This window comes from Symsagittifera roscoffensis, chromosome 7 (assembly GCF_963678635.1).
Source record: "Symsagittifera roscoffensis chromosome 7, txSymRosc1.1, whole genome shotgun sequence".
Classification (NCBI taxonomy): domain Eukaryota; kingdom Metazoa; phylum Xenacoelomorpha; order Acoela; family Convolutidae; genus Symsagittifera; species Symsagittifera roscoffensis.
This window is the reverse complement of record NC_087068.1, coordinates 35,496,607-35,521,415: the sequence shown is the minus strand read 5'-3', so window position 1 is coordinate 35,521,415 and position 24,809 is coordinate 35,496,607. Positions and strand designations below refer to the sequence as shown.

The window sequence follows — 24,809 nt, the reverse complement described above, 5'->3', positions numbered from 1 at the left end:
TGAGTGATGGAACTTTTGTTTTACAAAAAATTAATGAAAATTTAACCTCATTTTTGTAGCAAGTTACTATTGACATTGACTTAGATTTTAAAATGATGATTGCAATTAATATGTTTTAGAAATTACAGTGCTGATTGAAATTATCCGGAAAAAAATAAAATTTTTAATTTTTTAACATGTTTTTCTCAAGTTGTGTTAAAATTAGAAAAAACGTGAAGAAAACAAAAGTTGCTTAGAATTTCATCAAAATTGATATGGTGCAATCCGAATATCTTAACCAAAACTTAACCTCAAAAATGGGTCATTTCGGCTTTTTTCAAATAATCAAAAATTACCCGCATTTAAGAAAAGTGAAATCGATTATTATGGATTTTTGTGGTCTGAACTGTTGTAAATATAATGGATTCCCATGTTACGTTCAGACAACAATATTGGGCTAAAAATGGATTTAAATTCATTTCATCTCGCAAAAACAAAATGCATTATATTTCATTTGAAATCCATTATAATGGATTTTATAGTAGGTAGGAAATCACATTTAAAATTTTTTTTCTACTTTGTTTTTTGTTTCGCGTGTCGTGCAAAATTTTGCAAAAGTTTCTGCATATATTAAGTGAGTTTTGCGGAAACTTTGCAAAGCGAGTGTACGGCCTAATCCATTTCTAAACCTAAACTCAAATTGCAAAAAGATTCCGTTAAGCTCTGTCCCCTTAACGTTTGCCCGTTTGCTCCCCTTCAATCCCCTTAATGTTTGCTAACATTAACTCACCCCCTCTCCCACCTGAACCCTACCCCCTCCCCCACAGAACCCCTCCCCAACCTGACCCCAAACGGCCGCCCCACCCCCCCTCTCCCCCACTGAACCCCCGGCGAGGGGGTTGTTGTAAATAGGCAAACGATTGGGGGTTAATGTAAGGGGATTAGTCCACCTCCAACTTTACCCCACCCCCCTAAAGTTTCTAATAATTTAACAAATTTGTTGAAAAGAACAAAATTCAGTTTTAAGGAACATAAAAAAGCAAAAAGTAACAAAAAAATCAAAATTAGGCAGAAAAAAATTAAGTTGAACCAACGTCACCAACTTAAGAAACCAACGAAACCAACTTTAATTTAAAACGTAGAAAAGACTTTATGTGCGTTAAAGTTCGCATCTATTTGATTATAATCGATTTGTTATCACTTTTGTGGACACTGACAAGGATCCTCAGTTATAATCGATTTTATTCATGGAACTCCAATGCGAGTCTCAACCAAAATTTTACCCCAGAAGCGGGTCATTTTAGCTTTTTTCCATTATTCAAAAGTTACGCTGAAACTACTTTGTTAATTGATGAGGATTATATATCAAAATAAGCCTAATATACAGCCCAACAAAGTTTTCAAATAATTAAGTCTCCCAAAGTTTGAGTAAACTGTTTAAAAACTGTTTTTAAGAAAAGATTTTGGGTTTTATATAGTAAAAATCACGTTTCTTGACTATCAAGTGAAAATATTTTTAATTATACAGATTTTTGGAGGTTTAACCCTCGTAGAGTTTTGTTGGGCTGTGTAATGAGCTTCTTTTGGTATTTTTTTTCTCATCACATCACAAATTCGTTTCAGCGGACCCGCATTGGAGTTCCATGAATAAAAACCGATTATAATTGAGTTTCCTTGACAGTGTCCACAAAAGTGAAAATAAGTCGATTTTATTTAATTAAAATTGGATTATATTAGTAAAATTTTTCGAGGCAAAAAAATCCTTTTTCATCCACTATAATCAATTTTTTTCTCTTTTGTGGATACTGACAATGAAAGTAAATTATAATCGATTTTTTTCCCTTTCACTCAGATGCGATTTTCACCGCACGTAAAGTTTTTTCTGGATTTTAAACTACAGTTGTTTACATGTTGTTCAGTTTTTTTCTGCCTAACTTTGGTAGTTTTGTTAATTTTTTATGTTACTCAATAACTGTAACTGAATTTTTGTTCCTTTCATGAGTTTTCTTAAACCATTAGAAATTTTGGTGGAGGGGTGACAAAGTTGGAAGTGGACTAATTCCCTCTTCCATTACCCCCCCCCCCCCCCCCCCCCACAGCCTTTGCCGCTTTACAAGCCCCCCAACGTTGGAAGTGGACTAATTCCCCTTTCCCTTACCCCCCCCCCCACGCCTATGCCCCTTTACAAGCCCCACACCCCAACGTTGGAACTTGACTGAACCCGCCTTCCATTTCCCCCCTGGCAAACATTAGGGGGGTGTAACAGGTGCGAAGGGGGGTGTGGTTAAGATGAGGTGCGGGGGTGGTTGGGACGGTGTTTTAGGTTGGGGGCGGAGCAAAGGGGCAATCGTTAGGGGAGGGGGAGGAGCTTAACAGAACTTTTTTGCAAATTAGGTTTAGGTTTAAAAACGGATTAGCCCGTACACTCGCTTTGCAAAGTTTCCGCACAACTCATGTGATAAATGAAGAAATTCTTGCAATAGTTTGCACGACACGAAACAAAAATAAAGTTGAAAAAATCGATTTTAATGTGATTTTCTTCTTATTATATAATCCATTATAATGGATTTCAAATGAATTATAATGCACTTGTTATTGCGAGAAAAATGGATTTAAATCCATTTTTAGCCCAATTTTGTTGTCAGAGCGTAAAATGGGAATCGATTACGTTCACAACATTTTAGACCTCAAAAATCCATTATAATCGATTTGTTTTCACTTTTCTTAAATGCGGGGAATTCCGAAGAAAAAATTGCACAATATAATTCTAAGGAAACTTAAAGCTACTTTTTCTCTCTTCATTTTTTAGTCTAATCTCAACACAATTTGAGAAAAATGGTTTAAAAATTGAATTTTTGTTCGTTTTGTCCGGATAATTTAAATCAGCTCTGTAGAATATAAATAGTTTGCTAAAGCTGAAAGTTTACTCCTTGTCGTTCGCAACTGTGATATTCTTTTCCAAAAAATCCTGTCAATGGGATATTTGAAAATAGCAATGGTTTTGAATATCAGTATTCCATTAAAGCACACGATATGTAGTTGAGTTGAGGTTTTAGAACCTTCTGTATATATGCCCGTGCACAAGTGCTCACTCTATGTTTCCGCACATCCTCGACCAAAACTTGGTATGTTTTGACTGTGAGGTATGTTTCGTTTTTGTGCTCGAGCCAATCATCTGCATCGTGTACAAATTTTCAATCGAGCCTTGACATTGCGCTCGATTTAAAAAAAAATGATATTTTATGGTTTGAATTCAGAATTGCATCCAATAAAACTGAAAGAGTCGCCATTTTAAATATCGCATACAATTCAAGCAATGTAAACAAAACTGAACTCCTTCCAGAACTTTCCCAGTTGATTGATTTGCACAATCAATTAACACTAAAATGATGAACTTATGCCATCATAACCTAAGTTATCTTAACCTTGACGATAAAGAATCACTTCACGCAATCTTCACACATCAAATCTCGATGTCACAAATTCCTACAAACTCGAAATACTTGATATTATTTTACACATATTTAATGAAAGGTTAATATATTTTGCTTAAAATAGTTATAAGTCAACCAAACTTTGATTAAAACACGAACGTTTTCGCCATAACTACATTATCGGGTATATACAAATAAAATAAATAAATTTACGGTTAAAAAGATTTTTAGAGTTAGAATGACTAATATTAAAGTTTATGAGTACCTAAGAATTTTACTTAATCAGTAAAACTATTTTTTGGAAATTTCGTTTTTGGAAATGTTTTGTTCTCCAAAACGTCCGAAAATGTTTTCCCAATTTTCTCACCTTTTTAAAATTATTTCTAGGGTTAATTTATTTTATTTAGTCATTCTGTAAATTTTAATTCGAAAAAACTATCTTTGAAACAAGCTGACATGCCTAATGTCAGACTAATTTTTTAGTGTGAGCTCTCGGCTCCTGTACTTGTCGCGAGTGTTCAGTTGCGGCTTGCGTTTACTTATACAGAGGGCCTCCAATTTTAATAATATCTCAGCGTCTTTGCTTTTGCCAATTAATCGCCATTCAGAAGCCTTAGATTGTCCACAACATCCTGCGACATGCAGTCGTACTGTCGAATCAGTCTTTTGATGCTGTGTTATCTGTGTGTTTAGATGTCGGCACGTTTGCCCGGCATAGCTGGAACTACATCCACTACATTTTTTTAATAAACCACTTGAGTCTTCAGGTTGCAATCAAAAGTTGACTTAAGCGACGGCAGGCAAGCTTTCATTTTGCGCATTGTGAAAATGACCAATACCGTGCTTGATCTTAAGTTTCCTCGATATTGTAGAAAAAACGTCGGTTTGTCAATTTTCTCGCGACTACTTTCAATTTTCGGTTTCTGTGAAGTTTTTGATGTTTCGTTTTCCCAACGTACTATTAACAGTTTTTGATGTCCAGGATTCTGGGTACTAAATTTTCTTCTAAATTTTCTCGTTGGATTGTAACGTTTCGTCGAAATTGTTCCAGTTAGTGCTAGATCTAATCAAACTATATATTATTTCCTTCGACACTGTTTTTTTGTGATGGAGGGGTGCGCATCTATGAAACTTCAAAATGGCTTAAGTATCATTCTTTTTTCGATAAAATTTTCACTGGATCAACCTTTGTTTATTTACTACAATATTCATGTCCAAAAAAGCAAGTTACCTTTCTCGTTGACTTTTTCTGTAGTAAATTGTTCTTATCCAACGAGTTCACTTTATTAAGTAACGTGTTTGGGTCCCCTTTTACTGAACAAATTTTGTCGTCTAAGTATCTTTCGAAAACTTTTCTTTCCCTACTACAAGTTGAAAAGTCTGGTAAACTACGACAGAACTCACAGTACCATAAAAAATCACCCATTTTTTGATATTCGTCGTTACTGAATTTTTGACACTTAGCAAGAAAACAACTTTCAAATTTTTCACATTCAACACCCTTATTGTTCTAAACAAAGTTTTTGCTGCAATTTGGATTTTTCAGATGATTTTTTGTTACTTGCTTTATGCCATCGTTTTCATCTTTAATTAATCCTTTGAACGATTGCATCCAATTATTAGCCACAATTACTGCCAGGGATGCACCCATGGCTAGCCTATCCTTGCATTGCAAGAGTTCAACGCTCAATATCTGGTGCGCAATCAGTTGTATACAATTTACGTAAGGCAATTTCACTTGCTTCCCATACAAACATGTACAAACTCTTAACGTCTAGTGAAATAAATTGTTCTTTGTCGAGTTTTAGAATTTCGAGTTTTTCTCGAGCGTCTAACATGGATGTATATAATAATTACTACCAGGAATTGATAGAACTGGACGGAGTGTTATTTCATTCCTATGTACTTTAGCCAAATCGTATAACCCAGCGGGCTGAGCTCCGGTAGTTCTGAGTTTTGAATTAATTTTATTACTTATGAGCTCTTGTTTTTTCATTTTGAGTAGTGTGTTATTGGTATCTTTTTCTACTTTCAAGATCAAACTATCAGTGCCATTTTCGATTTCTGTAAAATGTTGGTAATGCAAAATTTGTAGTAATTTTTTAACATAAGTTTTTATTTCTATAACACAAAATCCATTGCCTTCATCATAAGGTACTGCAAAAAGATCAACTGGTTATGTAACCTGTAAATTGCGTAAATTTTTAATATTTTTTTAATATGTGAGGTGCGTAAATTTTTAATATGTTTTGTCGGAAGATTTAATGGGCAATACATCGAAATTTTTTTTCTTAAAATCAGTATCAAATCGGCCCCAGCACAGAAATTTTTTTGAGCAAGCTTTGTAAGAACCTAAGCACATGCACTGAGGAACCCAGAGCAGGTAGCTTTTTGGAACAGAGAATCTCCGTGGCAATACAGATTGCGAACGCCGCTTGCGTACTCGGAACAATAAATGACAAAATAATTTTCGACGAAGTTTTTTATTTGTAACACTTGTAAATTGAATGTTCTCGTGTCGAGTTGCGTGTTCTTATTGAAGAAACTACTACTACTACTACTACTACTACTACTACTACTACTACTACTACTACTACTACTACTACTACTACTACTACTACTACTACTACTACTACTACTACTACTGAAAGACTTTATTCCTGATATAGGCGGCAGAAATACAAGTATGAGCATTAAGATCTACAGGTTGAACAGCGACAATCGATAAAAAAGGTTGCCCGTAACCCGTAATGATTTTAATTGTAAGGACATCAACACTTGTCATCTTTTTTTATCATTTTCAATCAAAGCGAAGGGTTTTGATTTAACCATCGGTATAAAATATAGAGAAATACTGAAAGTGTACAATCTATGCTGGAATGATATTCGATGAGGAATGTTTATTGATTGTGGCACAAAATGTTTATGTCGGTGTCTCGGGTACTACAGGACGTGTTTTGCTGTTTCTTCCGGTGTCCTCTCAAGGCTATCAAGGCAGTTTTCAGGATGGTGAAGGAGAGCTTCTTCCGGATATAGTTCTTAGTGTCTGCATACGCACAGTTCAGCTTCTCACTCAATTTTTCCGCCAGTAGAGCATGATATGGCTCTGCCTCCTCACCCATGGCGCCGTTGGTCGCAAAAATCAAGGGGGTAAAAGAGGCATGCTCTACCTGCAGATAGCGGTCGTTGTATTTGACTTTTTTCCGATTCTCATGAGTCTCTAGGAGTGGCTTCAGTTTTCGGTTCCTATTACTTGGAGCGTTCGAGTGTGTGTAACGGACGTCAGGAAACATTTTCTGCAGCGGCGCCCAAAAACCTTGACAAGAAATATCCAGTCTTGCATTGTCTTCCAGATTGCGGACAGCGTTGTGACGCATTATGACGAAACCACCCAACTTATAAATCAAGGCATGGTCGATATTATTTGCCGCGCCACACTCACAAGTTTGAGCCATTCCTTTCAGGTGCCATCCATATCGGAGACACAGTGCATCCCGGAACTCATCACTGTTCATGTAAAAATTCTGCTCCCTAGGTGGCAGACAAGTCAGCCATGCGGATGTTCCTTTTGGCTGTAGCAGGTCTAGCGTGCGCTTCATTTCATTCTCACTTCGGGAATACACAATTTCGAGGGCTTCTTTTGCATGTTTAGTTGTAATAGTAGTAGTAGTAGGATGGCTTCTGTGTTTCCACATGGGGTTCTGGCCCCTTCATTGTATCGTCATATGTACGTCTTGCTGCGGCAGTTGTTCGCCGCACAATCGCACCCAATTTTCCACTTGCACTGGTCAACTTCACTATATTTTCCAAATTTCTACCAGAATTTCCTCAGTAGTAGCTGTTTGAGACCACAAAAAACCCTCACGTCTATCTTTGAAGTATTGACCAGTCTGCAAGTTTGATACAAGAAATTTCGTTCAGCTTTCAGGCGTTTAGGCCGTTTCAGCTGAAACATTACACCGCGAGAAGACTCTGTTAGTATGGGCACATTTACATGCATATCGTCGTATCTTCCTTTTCCGATTTTTGAAAGTAGCAAATATTATTTATCTGTTTATACATAGGAAGCGGTAAAATTTGCAATTGAGCAATTTTTTCTTTGTATGCCAATGTTCCAGGAAAAATCCATTTGACGACTCTTTTTTGAATAGTCTCAAGTTCATTTGTGACATATTTGCTTAATCCATAGCAGGGGTTGGCGTATGTTAAATTTGGGACTACCATTGATTTATAAAGGTTCAATTTTGCAGTACGACTCAGATTGTTTGTATTCCGTTTTATCATGAAAAATACACGGTTTGCTTTCTTGCATGCATTGTTTATGTGGATACTCCAGTTTAAATCATTTGATATTGTCAAGCCGAGGTCTTTTTTTATGTCTATTTCTTTGATCTTGAGGCCGTTGAAGAGAAAATCATTTGCATTTTTTCCTAATTTTAGATACGTACATTTGTCTAAAATGAAGGGCATATTATTGTCAATGGTCCAATTAAACACATTATTTAGGTCACTTTGGATTTGCTCTTGTGCCTGACCAGGACTGATGAATTTAGCATCGTCTGCAAATAATATAATTTTAAGATTTACACAGTAATCTGGTAGGTCGTTAATAAAGACCAGAAAAAACAAAGGACCCAGTATGCTACCCTGTGGCACTCCGCTGGTAACTTTTTCTCTTGAAAACTCTTTGCCATTTATTCGAACAATCTGATGCCTATTGGTAACGTAGGACTTGATCAGTTTTAAAAGTTTGCCCCTGACTCATGATGAAAACAATTTTTGTAACAAAAATCCGTGATCAACTCTGTCGAAAGTTTGCTAAAGTCTGTAAAAATGATTTCCATTTCTTCTCCATTTTCGATTCCTTTATATGTTTTATTTAGAAAGGTCAGGAGTTGTTGAATTGTTGGCCGGTTCTTTCAAAATCTGAATTGAGATTTGTTAAAAATCTTATTGTAATGATCATATAGTCGAATGAAGACAACTCTTTGAAGTATTGACCAGTCTGCAAGTTTGATAAAAGAAATTTTGTTCAGCTTTCAGGCGTTTAGGCCGTTTCAGCTGAAACCTTACACCGCGAGAAGAGTTTGAGCCATTCCTTTCAGGTGCCATCCATATCGGAGACACAGTGCATCCCGGAACTCATCACTGTTCATGTAAAAATTCTGCTCCCTAGGTGGCAGACAAGTCAGCCATGCGGATGTTCCTTTTGGCTGTAGCAGGTCTAGCGTGCGCTTCATTTCATTCTCACTTCGGGAATACACAATTTCGAGGGCTTCTTTTGCATGTTTAGTTGTAATAATAGTAGTAGTAGGATGGCTTCTGTGTTTCCACATGGGGTCCTGGCCCCTTCATTGTATCGTCATATGTACGTCTTGCTGCGGCAGTTGTTTGCCGCACAATCGCACCCAATTTTCCACTTGCACTTGTCAACTTCACTATATTTTCCAAATTTCTACCAGAATTTCCTCAGTAGTAGCTGTTTGAGACCACAATAAATCCTCACGTCTATCTTTGAAGTTTTGACCAGTCTGCAAGTTTGATACAAGAAATTTCGTTCAGCTTTCAGGCGTTTAGGCCGTTTCAGCTGAAATATTACACAGCGAGAAGACTCTGTTAGTATGGGCCCATTTACATGCATATCGTCGTATCTTCTTTATCCGATTTTTGAAAGTAGCAAATATTATTTATCTGTATATACATAGGAAGCGGTAAAATTTGCAATTGAGCAATTTTTTCTTTGTATGCCAATGTTCCAGGAAAAATCCATTTGACGACTCTTTTTTGAATAGTCTCAAGTTCAATTGTGACAAATTTGCTTAATCCATAGCAGGGGTTGGCGTATGTTAAATTTGGGACTACCATAGAAATATAAAGCTTCAATTTTGCAGTACGACTCAGATTGTTTGTATTCCGTTTTATCATGAGAAATACACGGTTTGCTTTCTTGCATGCATTGTTTATGTGGATACTCCAGTTTAAATCACTTGATATTGTCAAGCCGAGGTCTCTTTTTATGTCTATTTCTTTGATCTTGAGTCCGTTGAAGTGAAAATCATTTGCATTTTTTCCTAATTTTAGATACGTACATTTGTCTAAAATGAAGGGCATATTATTGTCAATGGTCCAATTAAACACATTATTTAGGTCACTTTGGATTTGCTCTTGTGCCTGACCAGAACTGATGAACTTAGCATCGTCTGCAAATAATATAGTTTTAAGATTTACACAGTAATCTGGTAGATCGTTAATAAAGACCAGAAAAAACAAAGGACCCAGTATGCTACCCTGTGGCACTCCACTGGTAACTTTTTCTCTTGAAAACTCTTTGCCGTTTATTCGAACAATCTGATGCCTATTGGTAACGTAGGACTTGATCAGTTTTAAAAGTTTGCCCCTGACTCATGTTGAAAACAATTTTTGTAACAAAAATCCGTGATCAACTCTGTCGAAAGTTTGCTAAAGTGTGTAAAAATGATTTCCATTTCTTCTCCATTTTCGATTCCTTTATATGTTTCATTTAGAAAGGTCAGGAGTTGTTGAATTGTTGGCCGGTTTTTTCGAAATCTGAATTGAGATTTGTTAAAAATCTTATTGTAATGATCATATAGTCGAATGAAGACAACTCTTTGAAGTATTGACCAGTCTGCAAGTTTGATAAAAGAAATTTTGTTCAGCTTTCAGGCGTTTAGGCCGTTTCAGCTGAAACCTTACACCGCGAGAAGACTCTGTTAGTATGGGCAAATTTACATGCATATCGTCGTTTCTTCCTAATCCGATTTTTGAAAGTAGCAAAACATTATTTATCTGTATATAATTAGGAAGCGGTAAAATTTGCAATTGAGCAATTTTTTCGTTGTATGAATGTTCCAGGAAAAATCCATTTGACGACTCTTTTTTGAAAAGTCTCAAGTTCATTAGTGACATAATTGCTTAATCCATAGCAGGGTTTGGCGTATGTTAAATTTGGGACTACCATAGATTTATAAAGGTTCAATTTTGCAGTACGACTCAGATTGTTTGTATTCCGTTTTATCATGAAAAATACACGGTTTGCTTTCTTGCATGCATTGTTTATGTGGATACTCCAGTTTAAATCACTTGATATTGTCAAGCCGAGGTCTCTTTTTATGTCTATTTCTTTGATCTTGAGTCCGTTGAAGTGAAAATAATTTGCATTTTTTCCGAATTTTAGATACGTACATTTGTCTAAAATGAAGGGCATATTATTGTCAATGGTCCAATTAAACACATTATTTAGGTCACTTTGGATTTGCTCTTGCGCGTGACCAGAACTGATGAATTTAGCATCGTCTGCAAATAACATAGTTTTAAATTTTACACAGTAATCTGGTAGGTCGTTAATAAAGACCAGAAAAAAACAAAGGACCCAGTATGCTACCCTGTGGCACTCCACTGGTAACTTTTTCTCTTGAAAACTCTTTGCCATTTATTCGAACGATCTGATGCCTATTGGTAACGTAGGACTTGATCAGTTTTAAAAGTTTGCCCCTGACTCATGTTGAAAACAATTTTTGGAACAAAAATCCGTGATCAACTCTGTCGAAAATTTGCTAAAGTCTGTAAAAAAGATTTCCATTTCTTCTCCATTTTCGATTCCTTTATATGTTTCATTTAGAAATGTCAGGAGTTGTTGAATTGTTGGCCGGTTCTTTCGAAATCCGAATGGAGATTTGTTAAAAATCTTATTGTAATGATCATATAGTCGAATGAAGACAACTCTTCGAAGTATTGACCAGTCTGCAAGTTTGATAAAAGAAATTTTGTTCAGCTTTCAGGCGTTTAGGCCGTTTCAGCTGAAACCTTACACCGCGAGAAGACTCTGTTAGTATGGGCACATTTACATGCATATCGTCGTATCTTCCTAATCGGATTTTTGAAAGTAGCAAAACATTATTTATCTGTATATACATAGGAAGCGGTAAAATTTGCAACTGAGCAATTTTTTCTTTTTATGCCAATGTTCCAGGAAAAACCCATTTGACGATTCTTTTTTGAATAGTCTCAAGTTCATTTGTGACATATTTGCTTAATCCATAGCAGGGGTTGGCGTATGTTAAATTTGGGACTACAATAGATTTATAAAGGTTCAATTTTGCAGTACGACTCAGATTGTTTGTACTCCGTTTTATCATGAAAAATACACGGTTTGCTTTCTTGCATGCATTGTTTTTGTGGATACTCCAGTTTAAATCACTTGATATTGTCAAGCCGAGGTCTTTTTTTTACGTCTATTTCTTTGATCTTGAAATTATTTGAAGAAAAATCATTTTCGTTGAAGTTAAATAATTTGCATTTTTTCCTAATTTTAGATACGTACATTTAACTAAAATGAAGGGCATATTATTGTCAATGGTCCAATTAAACACATTATTTGGGTCACTTCTGATTTGTTTTTGTGCCTGACCAGAACTGATGAATTTAGTATCGTCTGCAAATAACATAGTTTTAAGATTTACACAGTAATCTGGTAGGTCGTTAATAAAGACCAGAAAAAACAAAGGACCCAGTATGCTACCCTGTGGCACTCCACTGGTAACTTTTTCTCTTGAAGACTCTTTGCCATTTATTCGAACAATCTGACGCCTATTGGTAAGGCAGGACTTGATCAGTTTTAAAAGTTTGCCCCTGACTCATGTTGAAATCAATTTTCGTAACAAAATTCCGTGATCAAATCTGTCGAAAATTTGCTTAAGTCTGTAAAAATAATTTCCCTTTCTTCTCCATTTTCGATTCTTTTAAATGTTTCATTTAGAAAGGTCAGAAGTTGTTGAATTGTTGGCCGGTTCTTTCGAAATCCGAATTGAGATTTGTTAAAAATCTTTTTGTAATGATCATATAGTCGAATGAAGACAACTCTTTGAAGTATTGACCAGTCTGCAAGTTTGATACAAGAAATTTTGTTCAGCTTCCAGGCGTTTAGGCCGTTTCAGCTGAAACATTACACCGCAAGAAGACTCTGTTAGTATGGGCACATTTACATGCATACCGTCGTATCTTCCTATACATAGGAAGCGGTAAAATTTGCAATTGAGCGATCTTTTCTTTGTATGCCAATGTTCCAGGAAAAATCCATTTGACGACTCTTTTTTGAATAGTCTCAAGTTCATTTTTGACATATTTGCTTAATCCATAGCGGGGTTGGCGTATGTTAAATTTGGGACTACCATAGATTTATAAAGGTTCAATTTTGCAGTACGACTCAGATTGTTTGTATTCCGTTTTATCATGAAAAATACACGGTTTGCTTTCTTGCATGCATTGTTTATGTAGATACTCCGGTTTAAATTACTTGATATTGTCAAGCCGAGGTCTTTTTTTACGTCTTTTTTTTGATCTTGAGTCCGTTGAAGTAAAAATCATTTGCATTTTTTCCTAATTTTAGATACGTACATTTGTCCAAAATGAAGGGCATATTATTGTCAATGGTCCCATAAAACACATTATCTAGGTCACTTTGGATTTTCTCTTGTGCCTGACCAGAACTGATGAATTTAGCATAGTCTGCAAATTACATAGTTTTAAGATTTACACAGTAATCTGGTAGGTCGTTAATAAAGACCAGAAAAAACAAAGGCCCCAGTATACTACCCTGTGGCACTCCACTGGTAACTTTTTCTCTTGAAGACTCTTTGCCATTTATTCGAACAATCTGATGCCTGTTGGTAAGGTAGGACTTGATCATATTTAAAAGTTTGCCCCTGACTCATGTTGAAAACAATTTTCGTAACAAAATTCCGTGATCAACTCTGTCGAAAGTTTGCTAAAGTCTGTAAAAATAATTTCTGTTTTTTCTCCATTTTCGATTTTTTTATATATTTCATTTAGAAAGGTCAGGAGTTGTTGAATTAATGGCCGGTTCTTTCGAAATCCGAATTGAGATTTGTCTAATTGTAATGATCATATAGTCGAATGAAGACAACTCTTTCAAAAATTTTAGAGGGCAGAGATAAAAGAGAAACAGGTCTATATTTTTCTAGGTCTGCTTTATTACCCTTTTTGAAAACCGGACTGATTATTGCATTTTTCCACAAGTCTGGAAAGAAAAAAGTTTGTAGAATTTTAGTAAAGATTTGAAAAAGTGAATGGGAAATCGTTTTACTACATTTCCGAAAACGTACTGGTGGTAGTTCATCGGGCCCTTTACTTTTGTTGATATTTAGTTTTTCGCATATGCTTTCAATTTCAATTTCTCCGAATGTTAGGTTGCTTAGAAAGCGATTCTTTGAACAATCTTGAAAGGACTCATAAAATTCAGAAGATTGTACGTAATTGGATGCAAAAAACTTCGAAAATAGTTGGGCTTTGTCACTGTCGTTTTCTGCTTTTTAATTTTTATAAAAAAACAAGGCTGGGAATATTTGATTTTTTGAAGGCCCTGAAATACTTAAAAAGCTTCCCAGTTGATGTCTCGGCTGCTAGATTTTCTTCATATTCTATCTTGTCATTTCCACAGCATTTTTACAGCATTGATTTCAGTTTCAGAACCTTTGGATGCATATCTTTTTATCTTCTTCTTGCTGTCTTAAGACATTTAATTAGATGAGATGTACTCTGGCTTATCCAAGGTGGCAGAGAAGCTCGATGCTGGGTTCTTTTCGGTATAGTTTCATTCAGAAAAAACATTCAGCCAAAGGTACCAATTTTCAACAATGCAATTTGGGTTTGACCAGCAAAAGGAATTGAACGGATTTGTTGAAATAAGGCGCATTAAGTTTTCATAGTCTCTACTACAAAAACTATACACACCACTTTTTACATAACATCTTTTTATATTGTTCTGCCCTATAGCCGAAAAACTAAGATGAATTGGGTAGTGATTTGACATTTTGGTGATTTGACATTCGTCGCTGGTAATTTGCTTTAAATTTACAGACTCTAAGTTATCGCTAACCAAAATGAGATCTAATATACCGCTTGCTGCTGTATTAAAGTCGTTTTTTTGTTGAAAGTTGTTTTCTTTGATTATGCTCAAAAACTCTCGCTCCAAAAAACTTTCTGAAGATAAGCTACACCAGTTAATCGTGGAAAAATTGAAGTCGCCGTAAATGATAATATCATTGCAATTTCTTGTCAGCTGATTTATGTTACCTAACTGAAAATTCTTGTTAGGTCTTCATTTGTATACGCAAATTTACTATTTGCCGGAGGGTTATAGCAACATACAATCAGAATTTTCTTTTGATTTATATTAACGTAACAAGCAACTGCAGAACCGTTTGTGTCAAAATCGAAAAAGGCTTGTTGGGAGTTATAGCTTGATTTAACGCATATCATGGTACCACCATGGGCTTTTGTTTTCAATGGCGATTAAAGGTTGGAGCGAAAACATTGGTATTCTGGTAAAAACAGCTCTGAATCCGTTTGTTCATTTATTAACCAAGTCTCTGCTGCGCAAACAAAATCATATGGGTTAGCTATTAAAAAGGTTGAAAATTCTTAACGTCTTGATAATTTAAACAAACTCCGGATATTGTAACACATAGCTGAAAATTCGAATTTTGAATCATTTATTCAGTTGGAAATGTCAATTAGCCTGTTTTTCAAGTATAAAACGCCTTTTCGTATCTTGATATCAGTTCATGCTGTTCCTCCGTTAAATAGCTCTCTGCGTTTTTTAATAAAGATTGCTCTTTTTGCTTGCTCTTCTTTATTTAACGATTTCGAAATAAAAATCGAGTATTTGTTTCCCATATACTCCGGTTCGTACATTTTTAAGTTGGGGGCGCGTGCGAGTATTTTTTTCTACTGATCTAGTCGCCGAAAAGATGAAATTTCAATTGAGTTTAATCCCAAATTTTCAAAAGCACTTCGTATCAGTTTTTCATCATGCTCAAAAACTTTTGAACGATCAACCCTATCTGTACTTTCATTTTCCGCATCCTTATATTCAGGTATACCACTGAACCTTAACTCATGGTCATAATCAATTTTCGTTTTAACAACAACGCTATACTTAGCTACGGTTTGCTGGGGCTGTCTACATGAGAGAACTTCCTCCACCATAGTCCGAGTACTTTCCACACTCTCCTTGAGCTCCGTGATATCCTTGCTCAATTCCTTTGTATCAATTGCATCAATTGGAGGGTTCTGTAGACAGCTGTTTCATGTAAAGGTCACATTTGTTCACTCCAAAAACTTGAACTCATCCTTCGAATATCCCATGAAAATATTTTGTGTTCACCTCTGACACTTCTCGCATAAGATCCAGTTCTCCCCTTTCGACATGTTACATATGGTGCAGCACTCCTGCTGCTTCGATGCTAGTCGACTTCTAGCTGACGATCCAGGCATAACTTTATATGAAACTATTTAATAAATTACGGTTCGATCTTGAAATTTCTGCTTGTCCAGTTCTATTCGTGTAGTCAATAAGATTTTGTTGAGCAATAATTGCGTTTTTCAATTTGTTTGTCAGCTTAACATAGTTTTCGTAGAAACAAGACGCACATTCTGTTGGATTTGTCAGACCTAAACCACCAGCTGAGCATGGCAATGCATGATGTCCCGTTCTAGATCACTGAGAGTTCTGTCGACTAAAAGAGAAATAACGTTCCTGAGTTTGGCTTCAAATGACTGCATGTGCAGTTCAGAACCAGGAATAGTCCTCATTATAAAATTCCACCGACTCTGGGCAGGGATTTCAATACAATATCAATATATTGAGCTCAATATCAATATCTTCCATTCAATATCAATATCAATATCAAATAGGATGAAATTTCAATATCAATATCAATATCAATATCTAAAAGCTCAATATCTCAATATTATCACTATTTTAAGATACCAGAGATCAAATTCAATATTGAATTTCGAAATATATAATTAAATTTGTTTAGTTTTTTTTGCAATGTAATTGTTTTTTGTTTAATTTGTTTAATTTTAATGCTTGAGTGAGTTGAGTTGACTGTTTGACTGTTTGACTTAGTCAGTCCATTGAGTTATCTTGATTTTCAGAAACTTTTTATCACCATTTGTTTTATGTGTATGTGTTAAAACGTCACGTTTCAAGCAATGATACAAAATCCGTTTTTCTCAATATCTACAAAAAATTCAATATTAATATCAATATCTAGCCTTCAATATCTCAATATTAAAAATTCAATATTGACATCGTCTCATTATTCAATATCTGATCATTCAATATATTGCAATCCCTGACTCTGGATCACCTTGACGAGAGCAACATAGGCAAGATGGGGCTCCTTTTTCGCCGCTGCTTCCAGCGAAGGCAACTCATTCGACCAATCTTCAACTTTGTTTCGTAGATAGTCGTTGGTGAAGTTCTGGCTGCCTATTGCCGCTCCCAAGTATGGACGTCCTTCGCTTGTGATGTTGATATTCGTGTTCTCAAAGACCTGCTTGGCTTGCTCTCGGAGACCCTCGCTTTTTATTACTAACCAACATTTCGACGGTTCCGGAAAATACCCAAGCTTGGGGCCGATACTGGTCATAAGATCAAACTCTTCACGGAGTTGAACTAGCTTCCCAAGGCCTCCGGCGTCGTCAGCGAACCACTCTTGATGACACCCAATTTTGTTTAGACTGATAAGTTTTTTCAAGCTCAGCGCATAAAATGCCATCGCTAAATTATCTCCTTGAGTGGTGTCTTCCTGTGATAAAATTTCTTCTCCTTCGCCTAGAATGAGTCTAGCTGGCAACCGATAAGTATTGATAAGATAAGTGCTGATTTTTGGGCATATATGCCTCATGTTAAGAAGGGCGGTTTGACGATTCAGTCTGTTAAAAGCATTCTCAGCATCAATCAATAGAACGGTTATTATCATTATCAATTCAATATCTAGAAAATTCCAAGGATTTTGACTGGAATACGTGATGAAGGGACTCCTGACTGTAACCTCGGTTACTATGATGTTTTTGACCTTCTGATTACCCTAGGCTAGAAAAGATTAATAAAAAAAGAAAAAAAAAATGGAACAAGCTACATGATGACCAAATTAATTTCAAAATTATACTTACGTACAGAAAAGCAAAACAACTTCTAAGGATTATTAGCGAACTGTTAGAAATGCGATTTTATTTCAGAAACCACAGACATCAACCTTCTGGATGAAGTTCACCAAGCCAAGCGTAAAATTCACGATCATCTTCTGACGAAACTGCACAGTACTTTTAACCCTTAACTCGTGCACATTCTTTTAAAAGTGTAAATGTCCTTATTGTCGCTCTTAATCTCGGGTCACGGGTATTTGTAGTCTGCTAGCACCATAATTGGGTAATAAAGTCTTTTAGTGGTTATCTACTATTAATTAAAGAAGATCCAACAGTGGCAACCTATGGAAAAACTTCATGGAGATGGAATATCTGACATACACTTACATATTTGAAAATGTTTTCATTTAGAAATTAGAGTGTTAATTTTTTATTATCATTTTGTGCTACTTGTAGATTAAGCGGCTGTGCTTGTTTGGTAATGCTATTGTTCTATATTCCTCATTCTGTAACCTATAAAATCCAATAACTGATTTCAGAGTTATGGATAACCTCGACAAAAACCTTATGCAAGGAAAAGACAACCCAGCTGCGAAGCGTCCTCGAATTGACAGGCTTGCGGAAAATATGGGATCTGTTGTAAAGAAGCCCGATAAAGTCGAAAAACCAATAGTCGCTCTTCTCGATGGACGTGACTGTACTCAAGAAATGCCCATTTTGAAAGACAACGCGGTTCTCGCGTTCTGTGATGCCACAAGTACTTCCGAAATCCACCAGAAGGTCAGTGAGTTGACGGATAAATGGATATATGTAATTTGGATTACATAACGCAACATCTAAGTTTTGAAGCCCAAAGAGTACTTCAATTATGAATATTTCGCTATTTTAGTGAAACCATATGGGTTTTTTGATGGTGAACAACAGAATTGGAGGACTTGCCCTAGCGTTTAGTGCTTATTGTACCTTCTTGGTCAATAAAATAAAAAAACTTAATTCCTAATTTAGTCAACAATTTATCAAAGTTTATCAAAATTGCCTATCAACTGAACTTTTCATTCAATCAAAAACGGGAAACGTGAGCTCATTTTTTCATATCTAGGTCTTGAATGAAGCTGTTGGAGCTTTAGTCTGGCATTCTATCACCCTAACCAAAGAAGATCTACAAAAATTCAAATGTCTGAAGATAATCGTGAGAATTGGAAGCAGCTTTGATAACATAGACATTAAAGGAGCCGGCGAGCTAGGTGAGAGCAATGGGTTCAATTCATCTCGCGTTTTCCCCGTTATTTCAAAAATTTATAATGTTTGTGAGTTTTAGGTATCGCTGTGTGCAATATTCCCAGCTATGGAGTAGAGGAAGTAGCTGACAGCACATTATGTAATATTTTGAACTTGTACAGAAAAACGTTTGAGCTGGCTTCCAAAGTTAAAGATGGAGTGAAGTTCCCCAGTATTGAGAGCATCAAAAGTGCAGCACAGGGTTCACAAAGGATTCGCTATTCCGTTCTCGGTTTGATTGGATTAGGTGAGAGTCTGTTTAAAATTATTTTATCTTATCGATTTAGAAACAATTAATGTCGGGCAATCGTTTTCTAAAGAATAATGATTTCAGGTCGCGTGGGGACTGCAGTTGCACTGCGTGCGAAGATGTTTGGTTTTGAAGTCATTTTCTACGATCCTTATGTGGTGGACGGGATTGAGAAAAGCCTGGGAATTACACGAACTGACAACCTGGACGAGATCCTATCTAAAAGTGACTGTATATCACTGCATTGCACTCTGAACGAACATACACATCACCTGATTAACGATTCGGCTCTCCATCGCATGAAAAAAGGCGCGTTTTTGGTCAACACTGCTTGTGGTGGCTTGCTGGATGAACACGCTGTGGCAAATGCATTGAAACTCGGCGTATTAAAAGGAGTGGCTCTTGATTGTTTGGAAAATGAGCCCTTCTGTCTGACCGACAGTCCGCTGAGCCACGCCCCCAATGTCATTTGTACGCCAAATTGCTCCTGGTTCAGTGACAAAAGTTGTATTCAAGTGCGCAGAGAAGCCGCACAAGAAATGCTACGAGGACTCACATCCAAAATTCCCGATGGCCTCAGAAACTGCGTCAACAAGGTCAAAGTGTTAGATTGTATTTTAGCATGTTTGTTAAGATGGGTCAAAATCAATGTTTCTACTCAAATTCTGAATTTGTGGCGGGCTATTGAGAATAGCTATTCGCAAATTGTTTTCTATTTACTTTCTCTTTGACTGTCGGTTATAATGTTTTTTTTCCAGATTGTATAACAAAAACTCTGTCCAAATATGGGCTTGGATATTGCTTTCTTTGTCACTTTGAGGGTTCTGGCATTGTAGGAACCACTGTTTTTATTACGTTTTCACACTATCATCGGAAGAGGTCAAGTCATGTATCAGTTTAAAGCCCTTGCAGTCGTGGTAGCCTTTCTTCAGTGGAGTGTAGAGAAAATGGTTTGATAAATTTAGTCTAATTCCGAGCGAATAAAATCAGCAAGCCGGACTATAATACGGAAATAAAACGAAAAATTGGTAATACCATGGTTTGACATGTAAAGGTGGTGCAAGAGCTTCTGAACCAAAGAATTCTGAAAAAAAAATTGTCCTCTCGATACTGAATAGCGTAATCAATTTCGAGTATCTTTCTGGAAATGGCGTTTGAGAAGTCAAAGAAGCAACCATTGATTTCTGTGTCCGGAAGTTGTTGCTCTCAGAATTGATGCAAGCCATTTGAAGTTCGAGCAGAAAGCTTTATACGTTTCCTGTCATTTATCCGGGAGAAGGGAATATATACAGGAGAAAGTTGTTACATCCACAACGCAATGTACAGTGTATATTTGGTAGAAAATATTGGGCCAGCATTTTTTGAGATTCTATCGATAAACCAGTTCCCATACGAGTTCAAAACTTTGATGTTTTTTTTTTGGCGGCCAACACCAAGTATCGCTTACCGCAGAACTGTCAAGTCTTCTGGAAGAAAATCATTCCCTTTCATAGTCTGCATATACTTCTATTGGAATATTTGGTCGACATTTGTATTGGATTCTTTACATCCTTAGTTTGAGGTGAGGTACCACTAGCATCTTTGAAGACCGTTCTGCTAATTGAGTACACAAAATTTTGGTACCCCCTTGTGCATACTTTGGCACAATAAACAAGATGGTTTTCTAGGGATTGGGGACTTCTTTTCATACCATTCCGCACCCCCATTTAAGTCATTTGAAAGCTGGAGTCTTAAAGTTGTTGAAAAGTCATGTCAAAATGCCAATGCATGTTTAAATGGAATCAATAGAAAAATCTTATCTCAATGCGTTTGTATACAATCATATTTCCAAAATAATTAAAGTATGTGAGATTTAGTCCAATGGGGTATTTTGTCCTGAGGGGTTTAGTTCTAGACCCGTACGAGCTATTTCTAGAACTCAAACGGTTGTATTGTATAATTATACTTCCGAATTTCCAACTTATTTAGCTATTTTGGATTCTATGTAGGCGTTGCATTCAATTTTTACGATATGCCTTTTTTGCCGAAAATTTTTGGCTGAGTTAGTTTCATGGCTGTCGGTTTATATTCTCAAATTTGCTAACTAAAAAGTTCGAAAACACTATATGGAAGTTTTTTAGCTTATTTTTGAGCCTCACGGTGCTTTCATCTTATAACTTTTGTATCGCAAGTGGTGCGAAGCTCAACTTCGCCCCTGTGCTGAAGCTTCTTTCAGCGCGTTCTTAAAATTGTTCCGATGTTTTTTTGCTTTTTTTTATTCATTTTTGAAAACAACTTGTCAAATATATATTTTACTTCTCAAATATATATTTTACACCTACTATAAAAAGACCTACTTGCTAGGCTTTGGTTCAGAACGAACAAAAAACATCATAGTTTCAAAAAAATAGAATTGTTTTTTGAATTTTCGTGGTCGGAACTTTCTGTGCTCCTTGCATAGCAACCGGCTTTGTTTGTTGTCTTGCTCTTCTGGGTTAAATTTTTCATCACGGTTTTCGTGATTTCTTGAGTTCCAACGGTTGGATAGATAGCCTCAAGATTGGGCGTTGAATATACATAATGAATTTGTTTTGCTTTCAAGGCAATTTTTTATTTTTTTTTGTGCAGCTTCGTTTTTGTGTTTAAAACTTGTTAGTTAAAGGATGTTATTATTCTATGATTTACTGCAAAAATCAAAATAGAATAGGTTGAAAAGTTTTTTCAAAAAATTGCCACTTGCTCATAATTTGGTTATTCTTGCTGTTATTATGCACCATGGTTGTCTCGTTTTAACCGCTGTTTTTTCCCTGAGGATTGAGTTTGTTGGATGATTCCATTCAATTATTATTTGACTAGGCTTTCTTTTCTAATCGATTGATCAAATTGTTCGTAATTTATTGATTTGATTATGCGTAAATGTTCTTTTAAATCAGTAGTTTTTCTCGGTATATGACTGCTCTTTCCATGCTTTTCTCTTTCATTTTTTCGAGTTCATGTGATGATTAACGAGAAGCTCTCGAGATCTTAAGAGCCTCACAGCCAGAGCTCATTTTTTGAGATATCTTGAGCTTAAAGTGAGGCTTAAATCTGCTCTAAAAGCACCTGCTTTACGAGCATCGATCAATGATGAAGTTAGCCAAATCTGATCTGCATATTTCATGAACAATTTTTAGCTTCTTGTTTTTGTCATAAATTGAGATATTGATGAAATATGTGGTTGCAATTGAGGCTTTTTCAAGGATTTCCTGGTGTTATCCAACTCGTACAATGATCAACACCAGCAACAGCAACAACAGTCAGTGGTAGCTCAGGCAGCTATCAATCAGTTTACAGGGGCCAATGCATTGGCTGCAGCCGCTGCTCTCAACAATGGAACATTCAACGCATACCCGAACCAAAACCTAGCTGCTTATCAAGGTAACCTCTAGATTTTAAGGTGTACTATAGGTTGCTGGATTCAATTTATTAAGAGTCGATGAACGTAGTGAAGACTATAATAGAGGTCCTAATGATTTTTTTTTCAGGAAAAGTCAGCTAAAGCTTAATTTTTTTGCAATTTGAGGTTTCCTTTTTTAAAGTTCAGTTCATTTTCTTAGTGAAAAGGAAGGCAAACCCAATATAGAACAGCAAAAGTGTGAAGGTCTCGAAAAACGTGATCATTTTCCAGTTTTTATTCTGCTGTGAAATCTGATTGTTAGCTTTGTGATTTCACAGCAGATTTAAAAATTTAAATGATGATCCTGTTTTCTCATCTTGGGTTAATTTCATCCGAAAGATTGTCCACCCTAAATTACTCTTGAAATTTGAAGAGCATATATATATATATATATATATATATATATATATCATTGAAATGCAAAAGTTGAAATTGTTCAAATGAAGTTTTTGTTTCTGTTTCCTGGCATTCCTTGACTATTTTCCAACTTCTGTTGGATGCTTCCTGTTACTACTGTTCTCAAGGTTATCAAGAAAGTATTCAACTGTCCTGTGGCGATCATCAGAGGTTTTCTTTTTAGTTGAATTTGAAATGTTGTATATCTTGTTGACTGTTTAGTTGCAGCAGCTCTACAAAACCAGCTAAGTGGAATTGCACCGGCCATCTCGAAGCCGAACGTGGCAGGGACTACCCCTGCCATTGCGTCTCCTCAACCCACACCGACTCAAGTGCCATCCACGCTGTCCAATTTAATGGCCGTCACCGAGCAGCTCAGCAACATTCCCCCAGTCACCGCCGCACAGAACGGAACAGCATCCGCAAAACAGAACCTCCCACCTCAGCAAGTCCAAACAACACACATACCCGCAGCTGCACCGGCTGTATCTGGCGCCCAGTTGGAGAGTTTGGCAGCCTCCAACGGAAACGGGGCTTCCAGAGGAGCAAGTCCAAAGCTGTCCTCCAACCCCACACCTCCCAATCTCAGCGCTGGCGCGGACTCCACTACGACTGTGGTGGTCGGTGCAACCCAGCAGACGGCCAGCAATGGGGATGCGTGAAGTGGAACGAGAATTGCGTGTCTGAAAAAGCTGCTGAGATTCGGGCGAGGAAGTGACCTCGATCTAAGTCAGCTGCTGGAACCGCAAATCTGTTTCTAAATGTGAACTGAAGTGGAACTGCTGATTTATCCAAATTGTGTTTAAGACGTTATTTGTTCATTGTTTTCTTTCTCAAGGTCTAATTCATAACTATATATATTTCTTTTTTTTCTGATGTGATTCAAACATAAAATTTTGTCGATGATCGGTAACTAAAAATCAGCTCATTGAAAAACTTAGCATGATCATCCTCAGAGATAGTGTCGATGCGTGTTTTGTTAGTTAATTAAATTTACTATTATTTATACGTTATTTATACATACATTGTATATTTGTTGAGTTCGATGATTTTAGAGAGATTTAACGCGAGGAGAAAAAGAGACTTATGGCGTTTTTGAGTGTAGATATCAATCTAGCCAGTAGATGAAGAGATGAACTAAATTTAACTGTGGCTAAAATACGTGTTGGTCGGTTTACCGTAGCTGAATATCTGAAGCTATTTGTATGGTGACTCTGATGATGCTAATATAAAACAGTGCGATAGACTATTTCTCGAGTTGAACTGAACGGTTTCATTTTGAAGAAAGAGGAAAAATGTTTTGCTGACGATTTAACCTTATTAAAAAAAACAGCCACACAAAGCAAAATGTCAAGCTAATGTTGAGGCAAGTTGTTCTCGTTGCTTGGATTTCTAAAGCCTACTCAGAAGATTCAGTGATCTATCTGTTTTGCTTTAGTTTTTGTTCAGTTCGACTTTTTTTGCCGTTGACTGACTATCTTTGTTTTGATGGCGTAAAACCTGTTCTGTGATTCAACATTATCACCTTGTATTAAATTAAAACTGTTGATTTTCAAATTTACTCTTTTCATTCATCTCTTCAGGATTGGCGATGATGGTCTTGCAATCGATTACTAGTCTTTTTCCCGTAAGTAGCTTTGTTCACACAACTCATCTCATGAACCCTCAACTCATTCATCTACTGGGCCTGTCTGTTGCAAAAATTATATTTTGAGCATGTTAGCTTTTTAAATGTACCGCCTATTCTAAATCTGTTTTTTATGTTGGTTGTAATTTTACCAACTCGGTGTTTAAATTTCAATTTTTCGATTTTTTTTCCGGCTCGATAGATTTCGGTGTATTTTATATCGGATTAGTAGACTCTTATTGCATCAGTTGATGAGTGCAATAAGTTTGCGTGTTCGGAAGGGTAGGGGGACTGAATTTTTTTGTCAATTAAAAAAATTAGGATTGGGTGTATGCTTAGGTAGTATGCTTAGGCTTTATTACAGCATGGTAAGTTTTGCGACGAGGCAGATTTTACATTGGCTGGACATGTTTTTTTAACAACTATCTTAATAACTGTTGCAAAAATTATATT

The 24,809-nt window shown here is 36.3% G+C and overlaps 1 protein-coding gene across 1 annotated transcript in view; it reads left to right on the top strand.

Moving 5' to 3' along the window:
• The window catches only part of LOC134850943 (C-terminal-binding protein 1-like), a 226,242-nt gene extending 201,956 nt beyond the window's left edge, over positions 1-24,286 (top strand). Inside the window, exons 2-7 of the mRNA XM_063866772.1 lie at positions 17,928-18,170; positions 18,490-18,634; positions 18,709-18,915; positions 19,003-19,514; positions 22,137-22,314; positions 22,952-24,286. Coding sequence (XP_063722842.1) covers positions 17,934-18,170; positions 18,490-18,634; positions 18,709-18,915; positions 19,003-19,514; positions 22,137-22,314; positions 22,952-23,391 — 1,719 coding nt within the window. The 5' untranslated portion in view covers positions 17,928-17,933 and the 3' untranslated portion in view covers positions 23,392-24,286. The remainder of the gene's footprint in view (positions 1-17,927; positions 18,171-18,489; positions 18,635-18,708; positions 18,916-19,002; positions 19,515-22,136; positions 22,315-22,951) is intronic.
• The last annotated feature ends 523 nt before the right edge of the window (positions 24,287-24,809 follow it).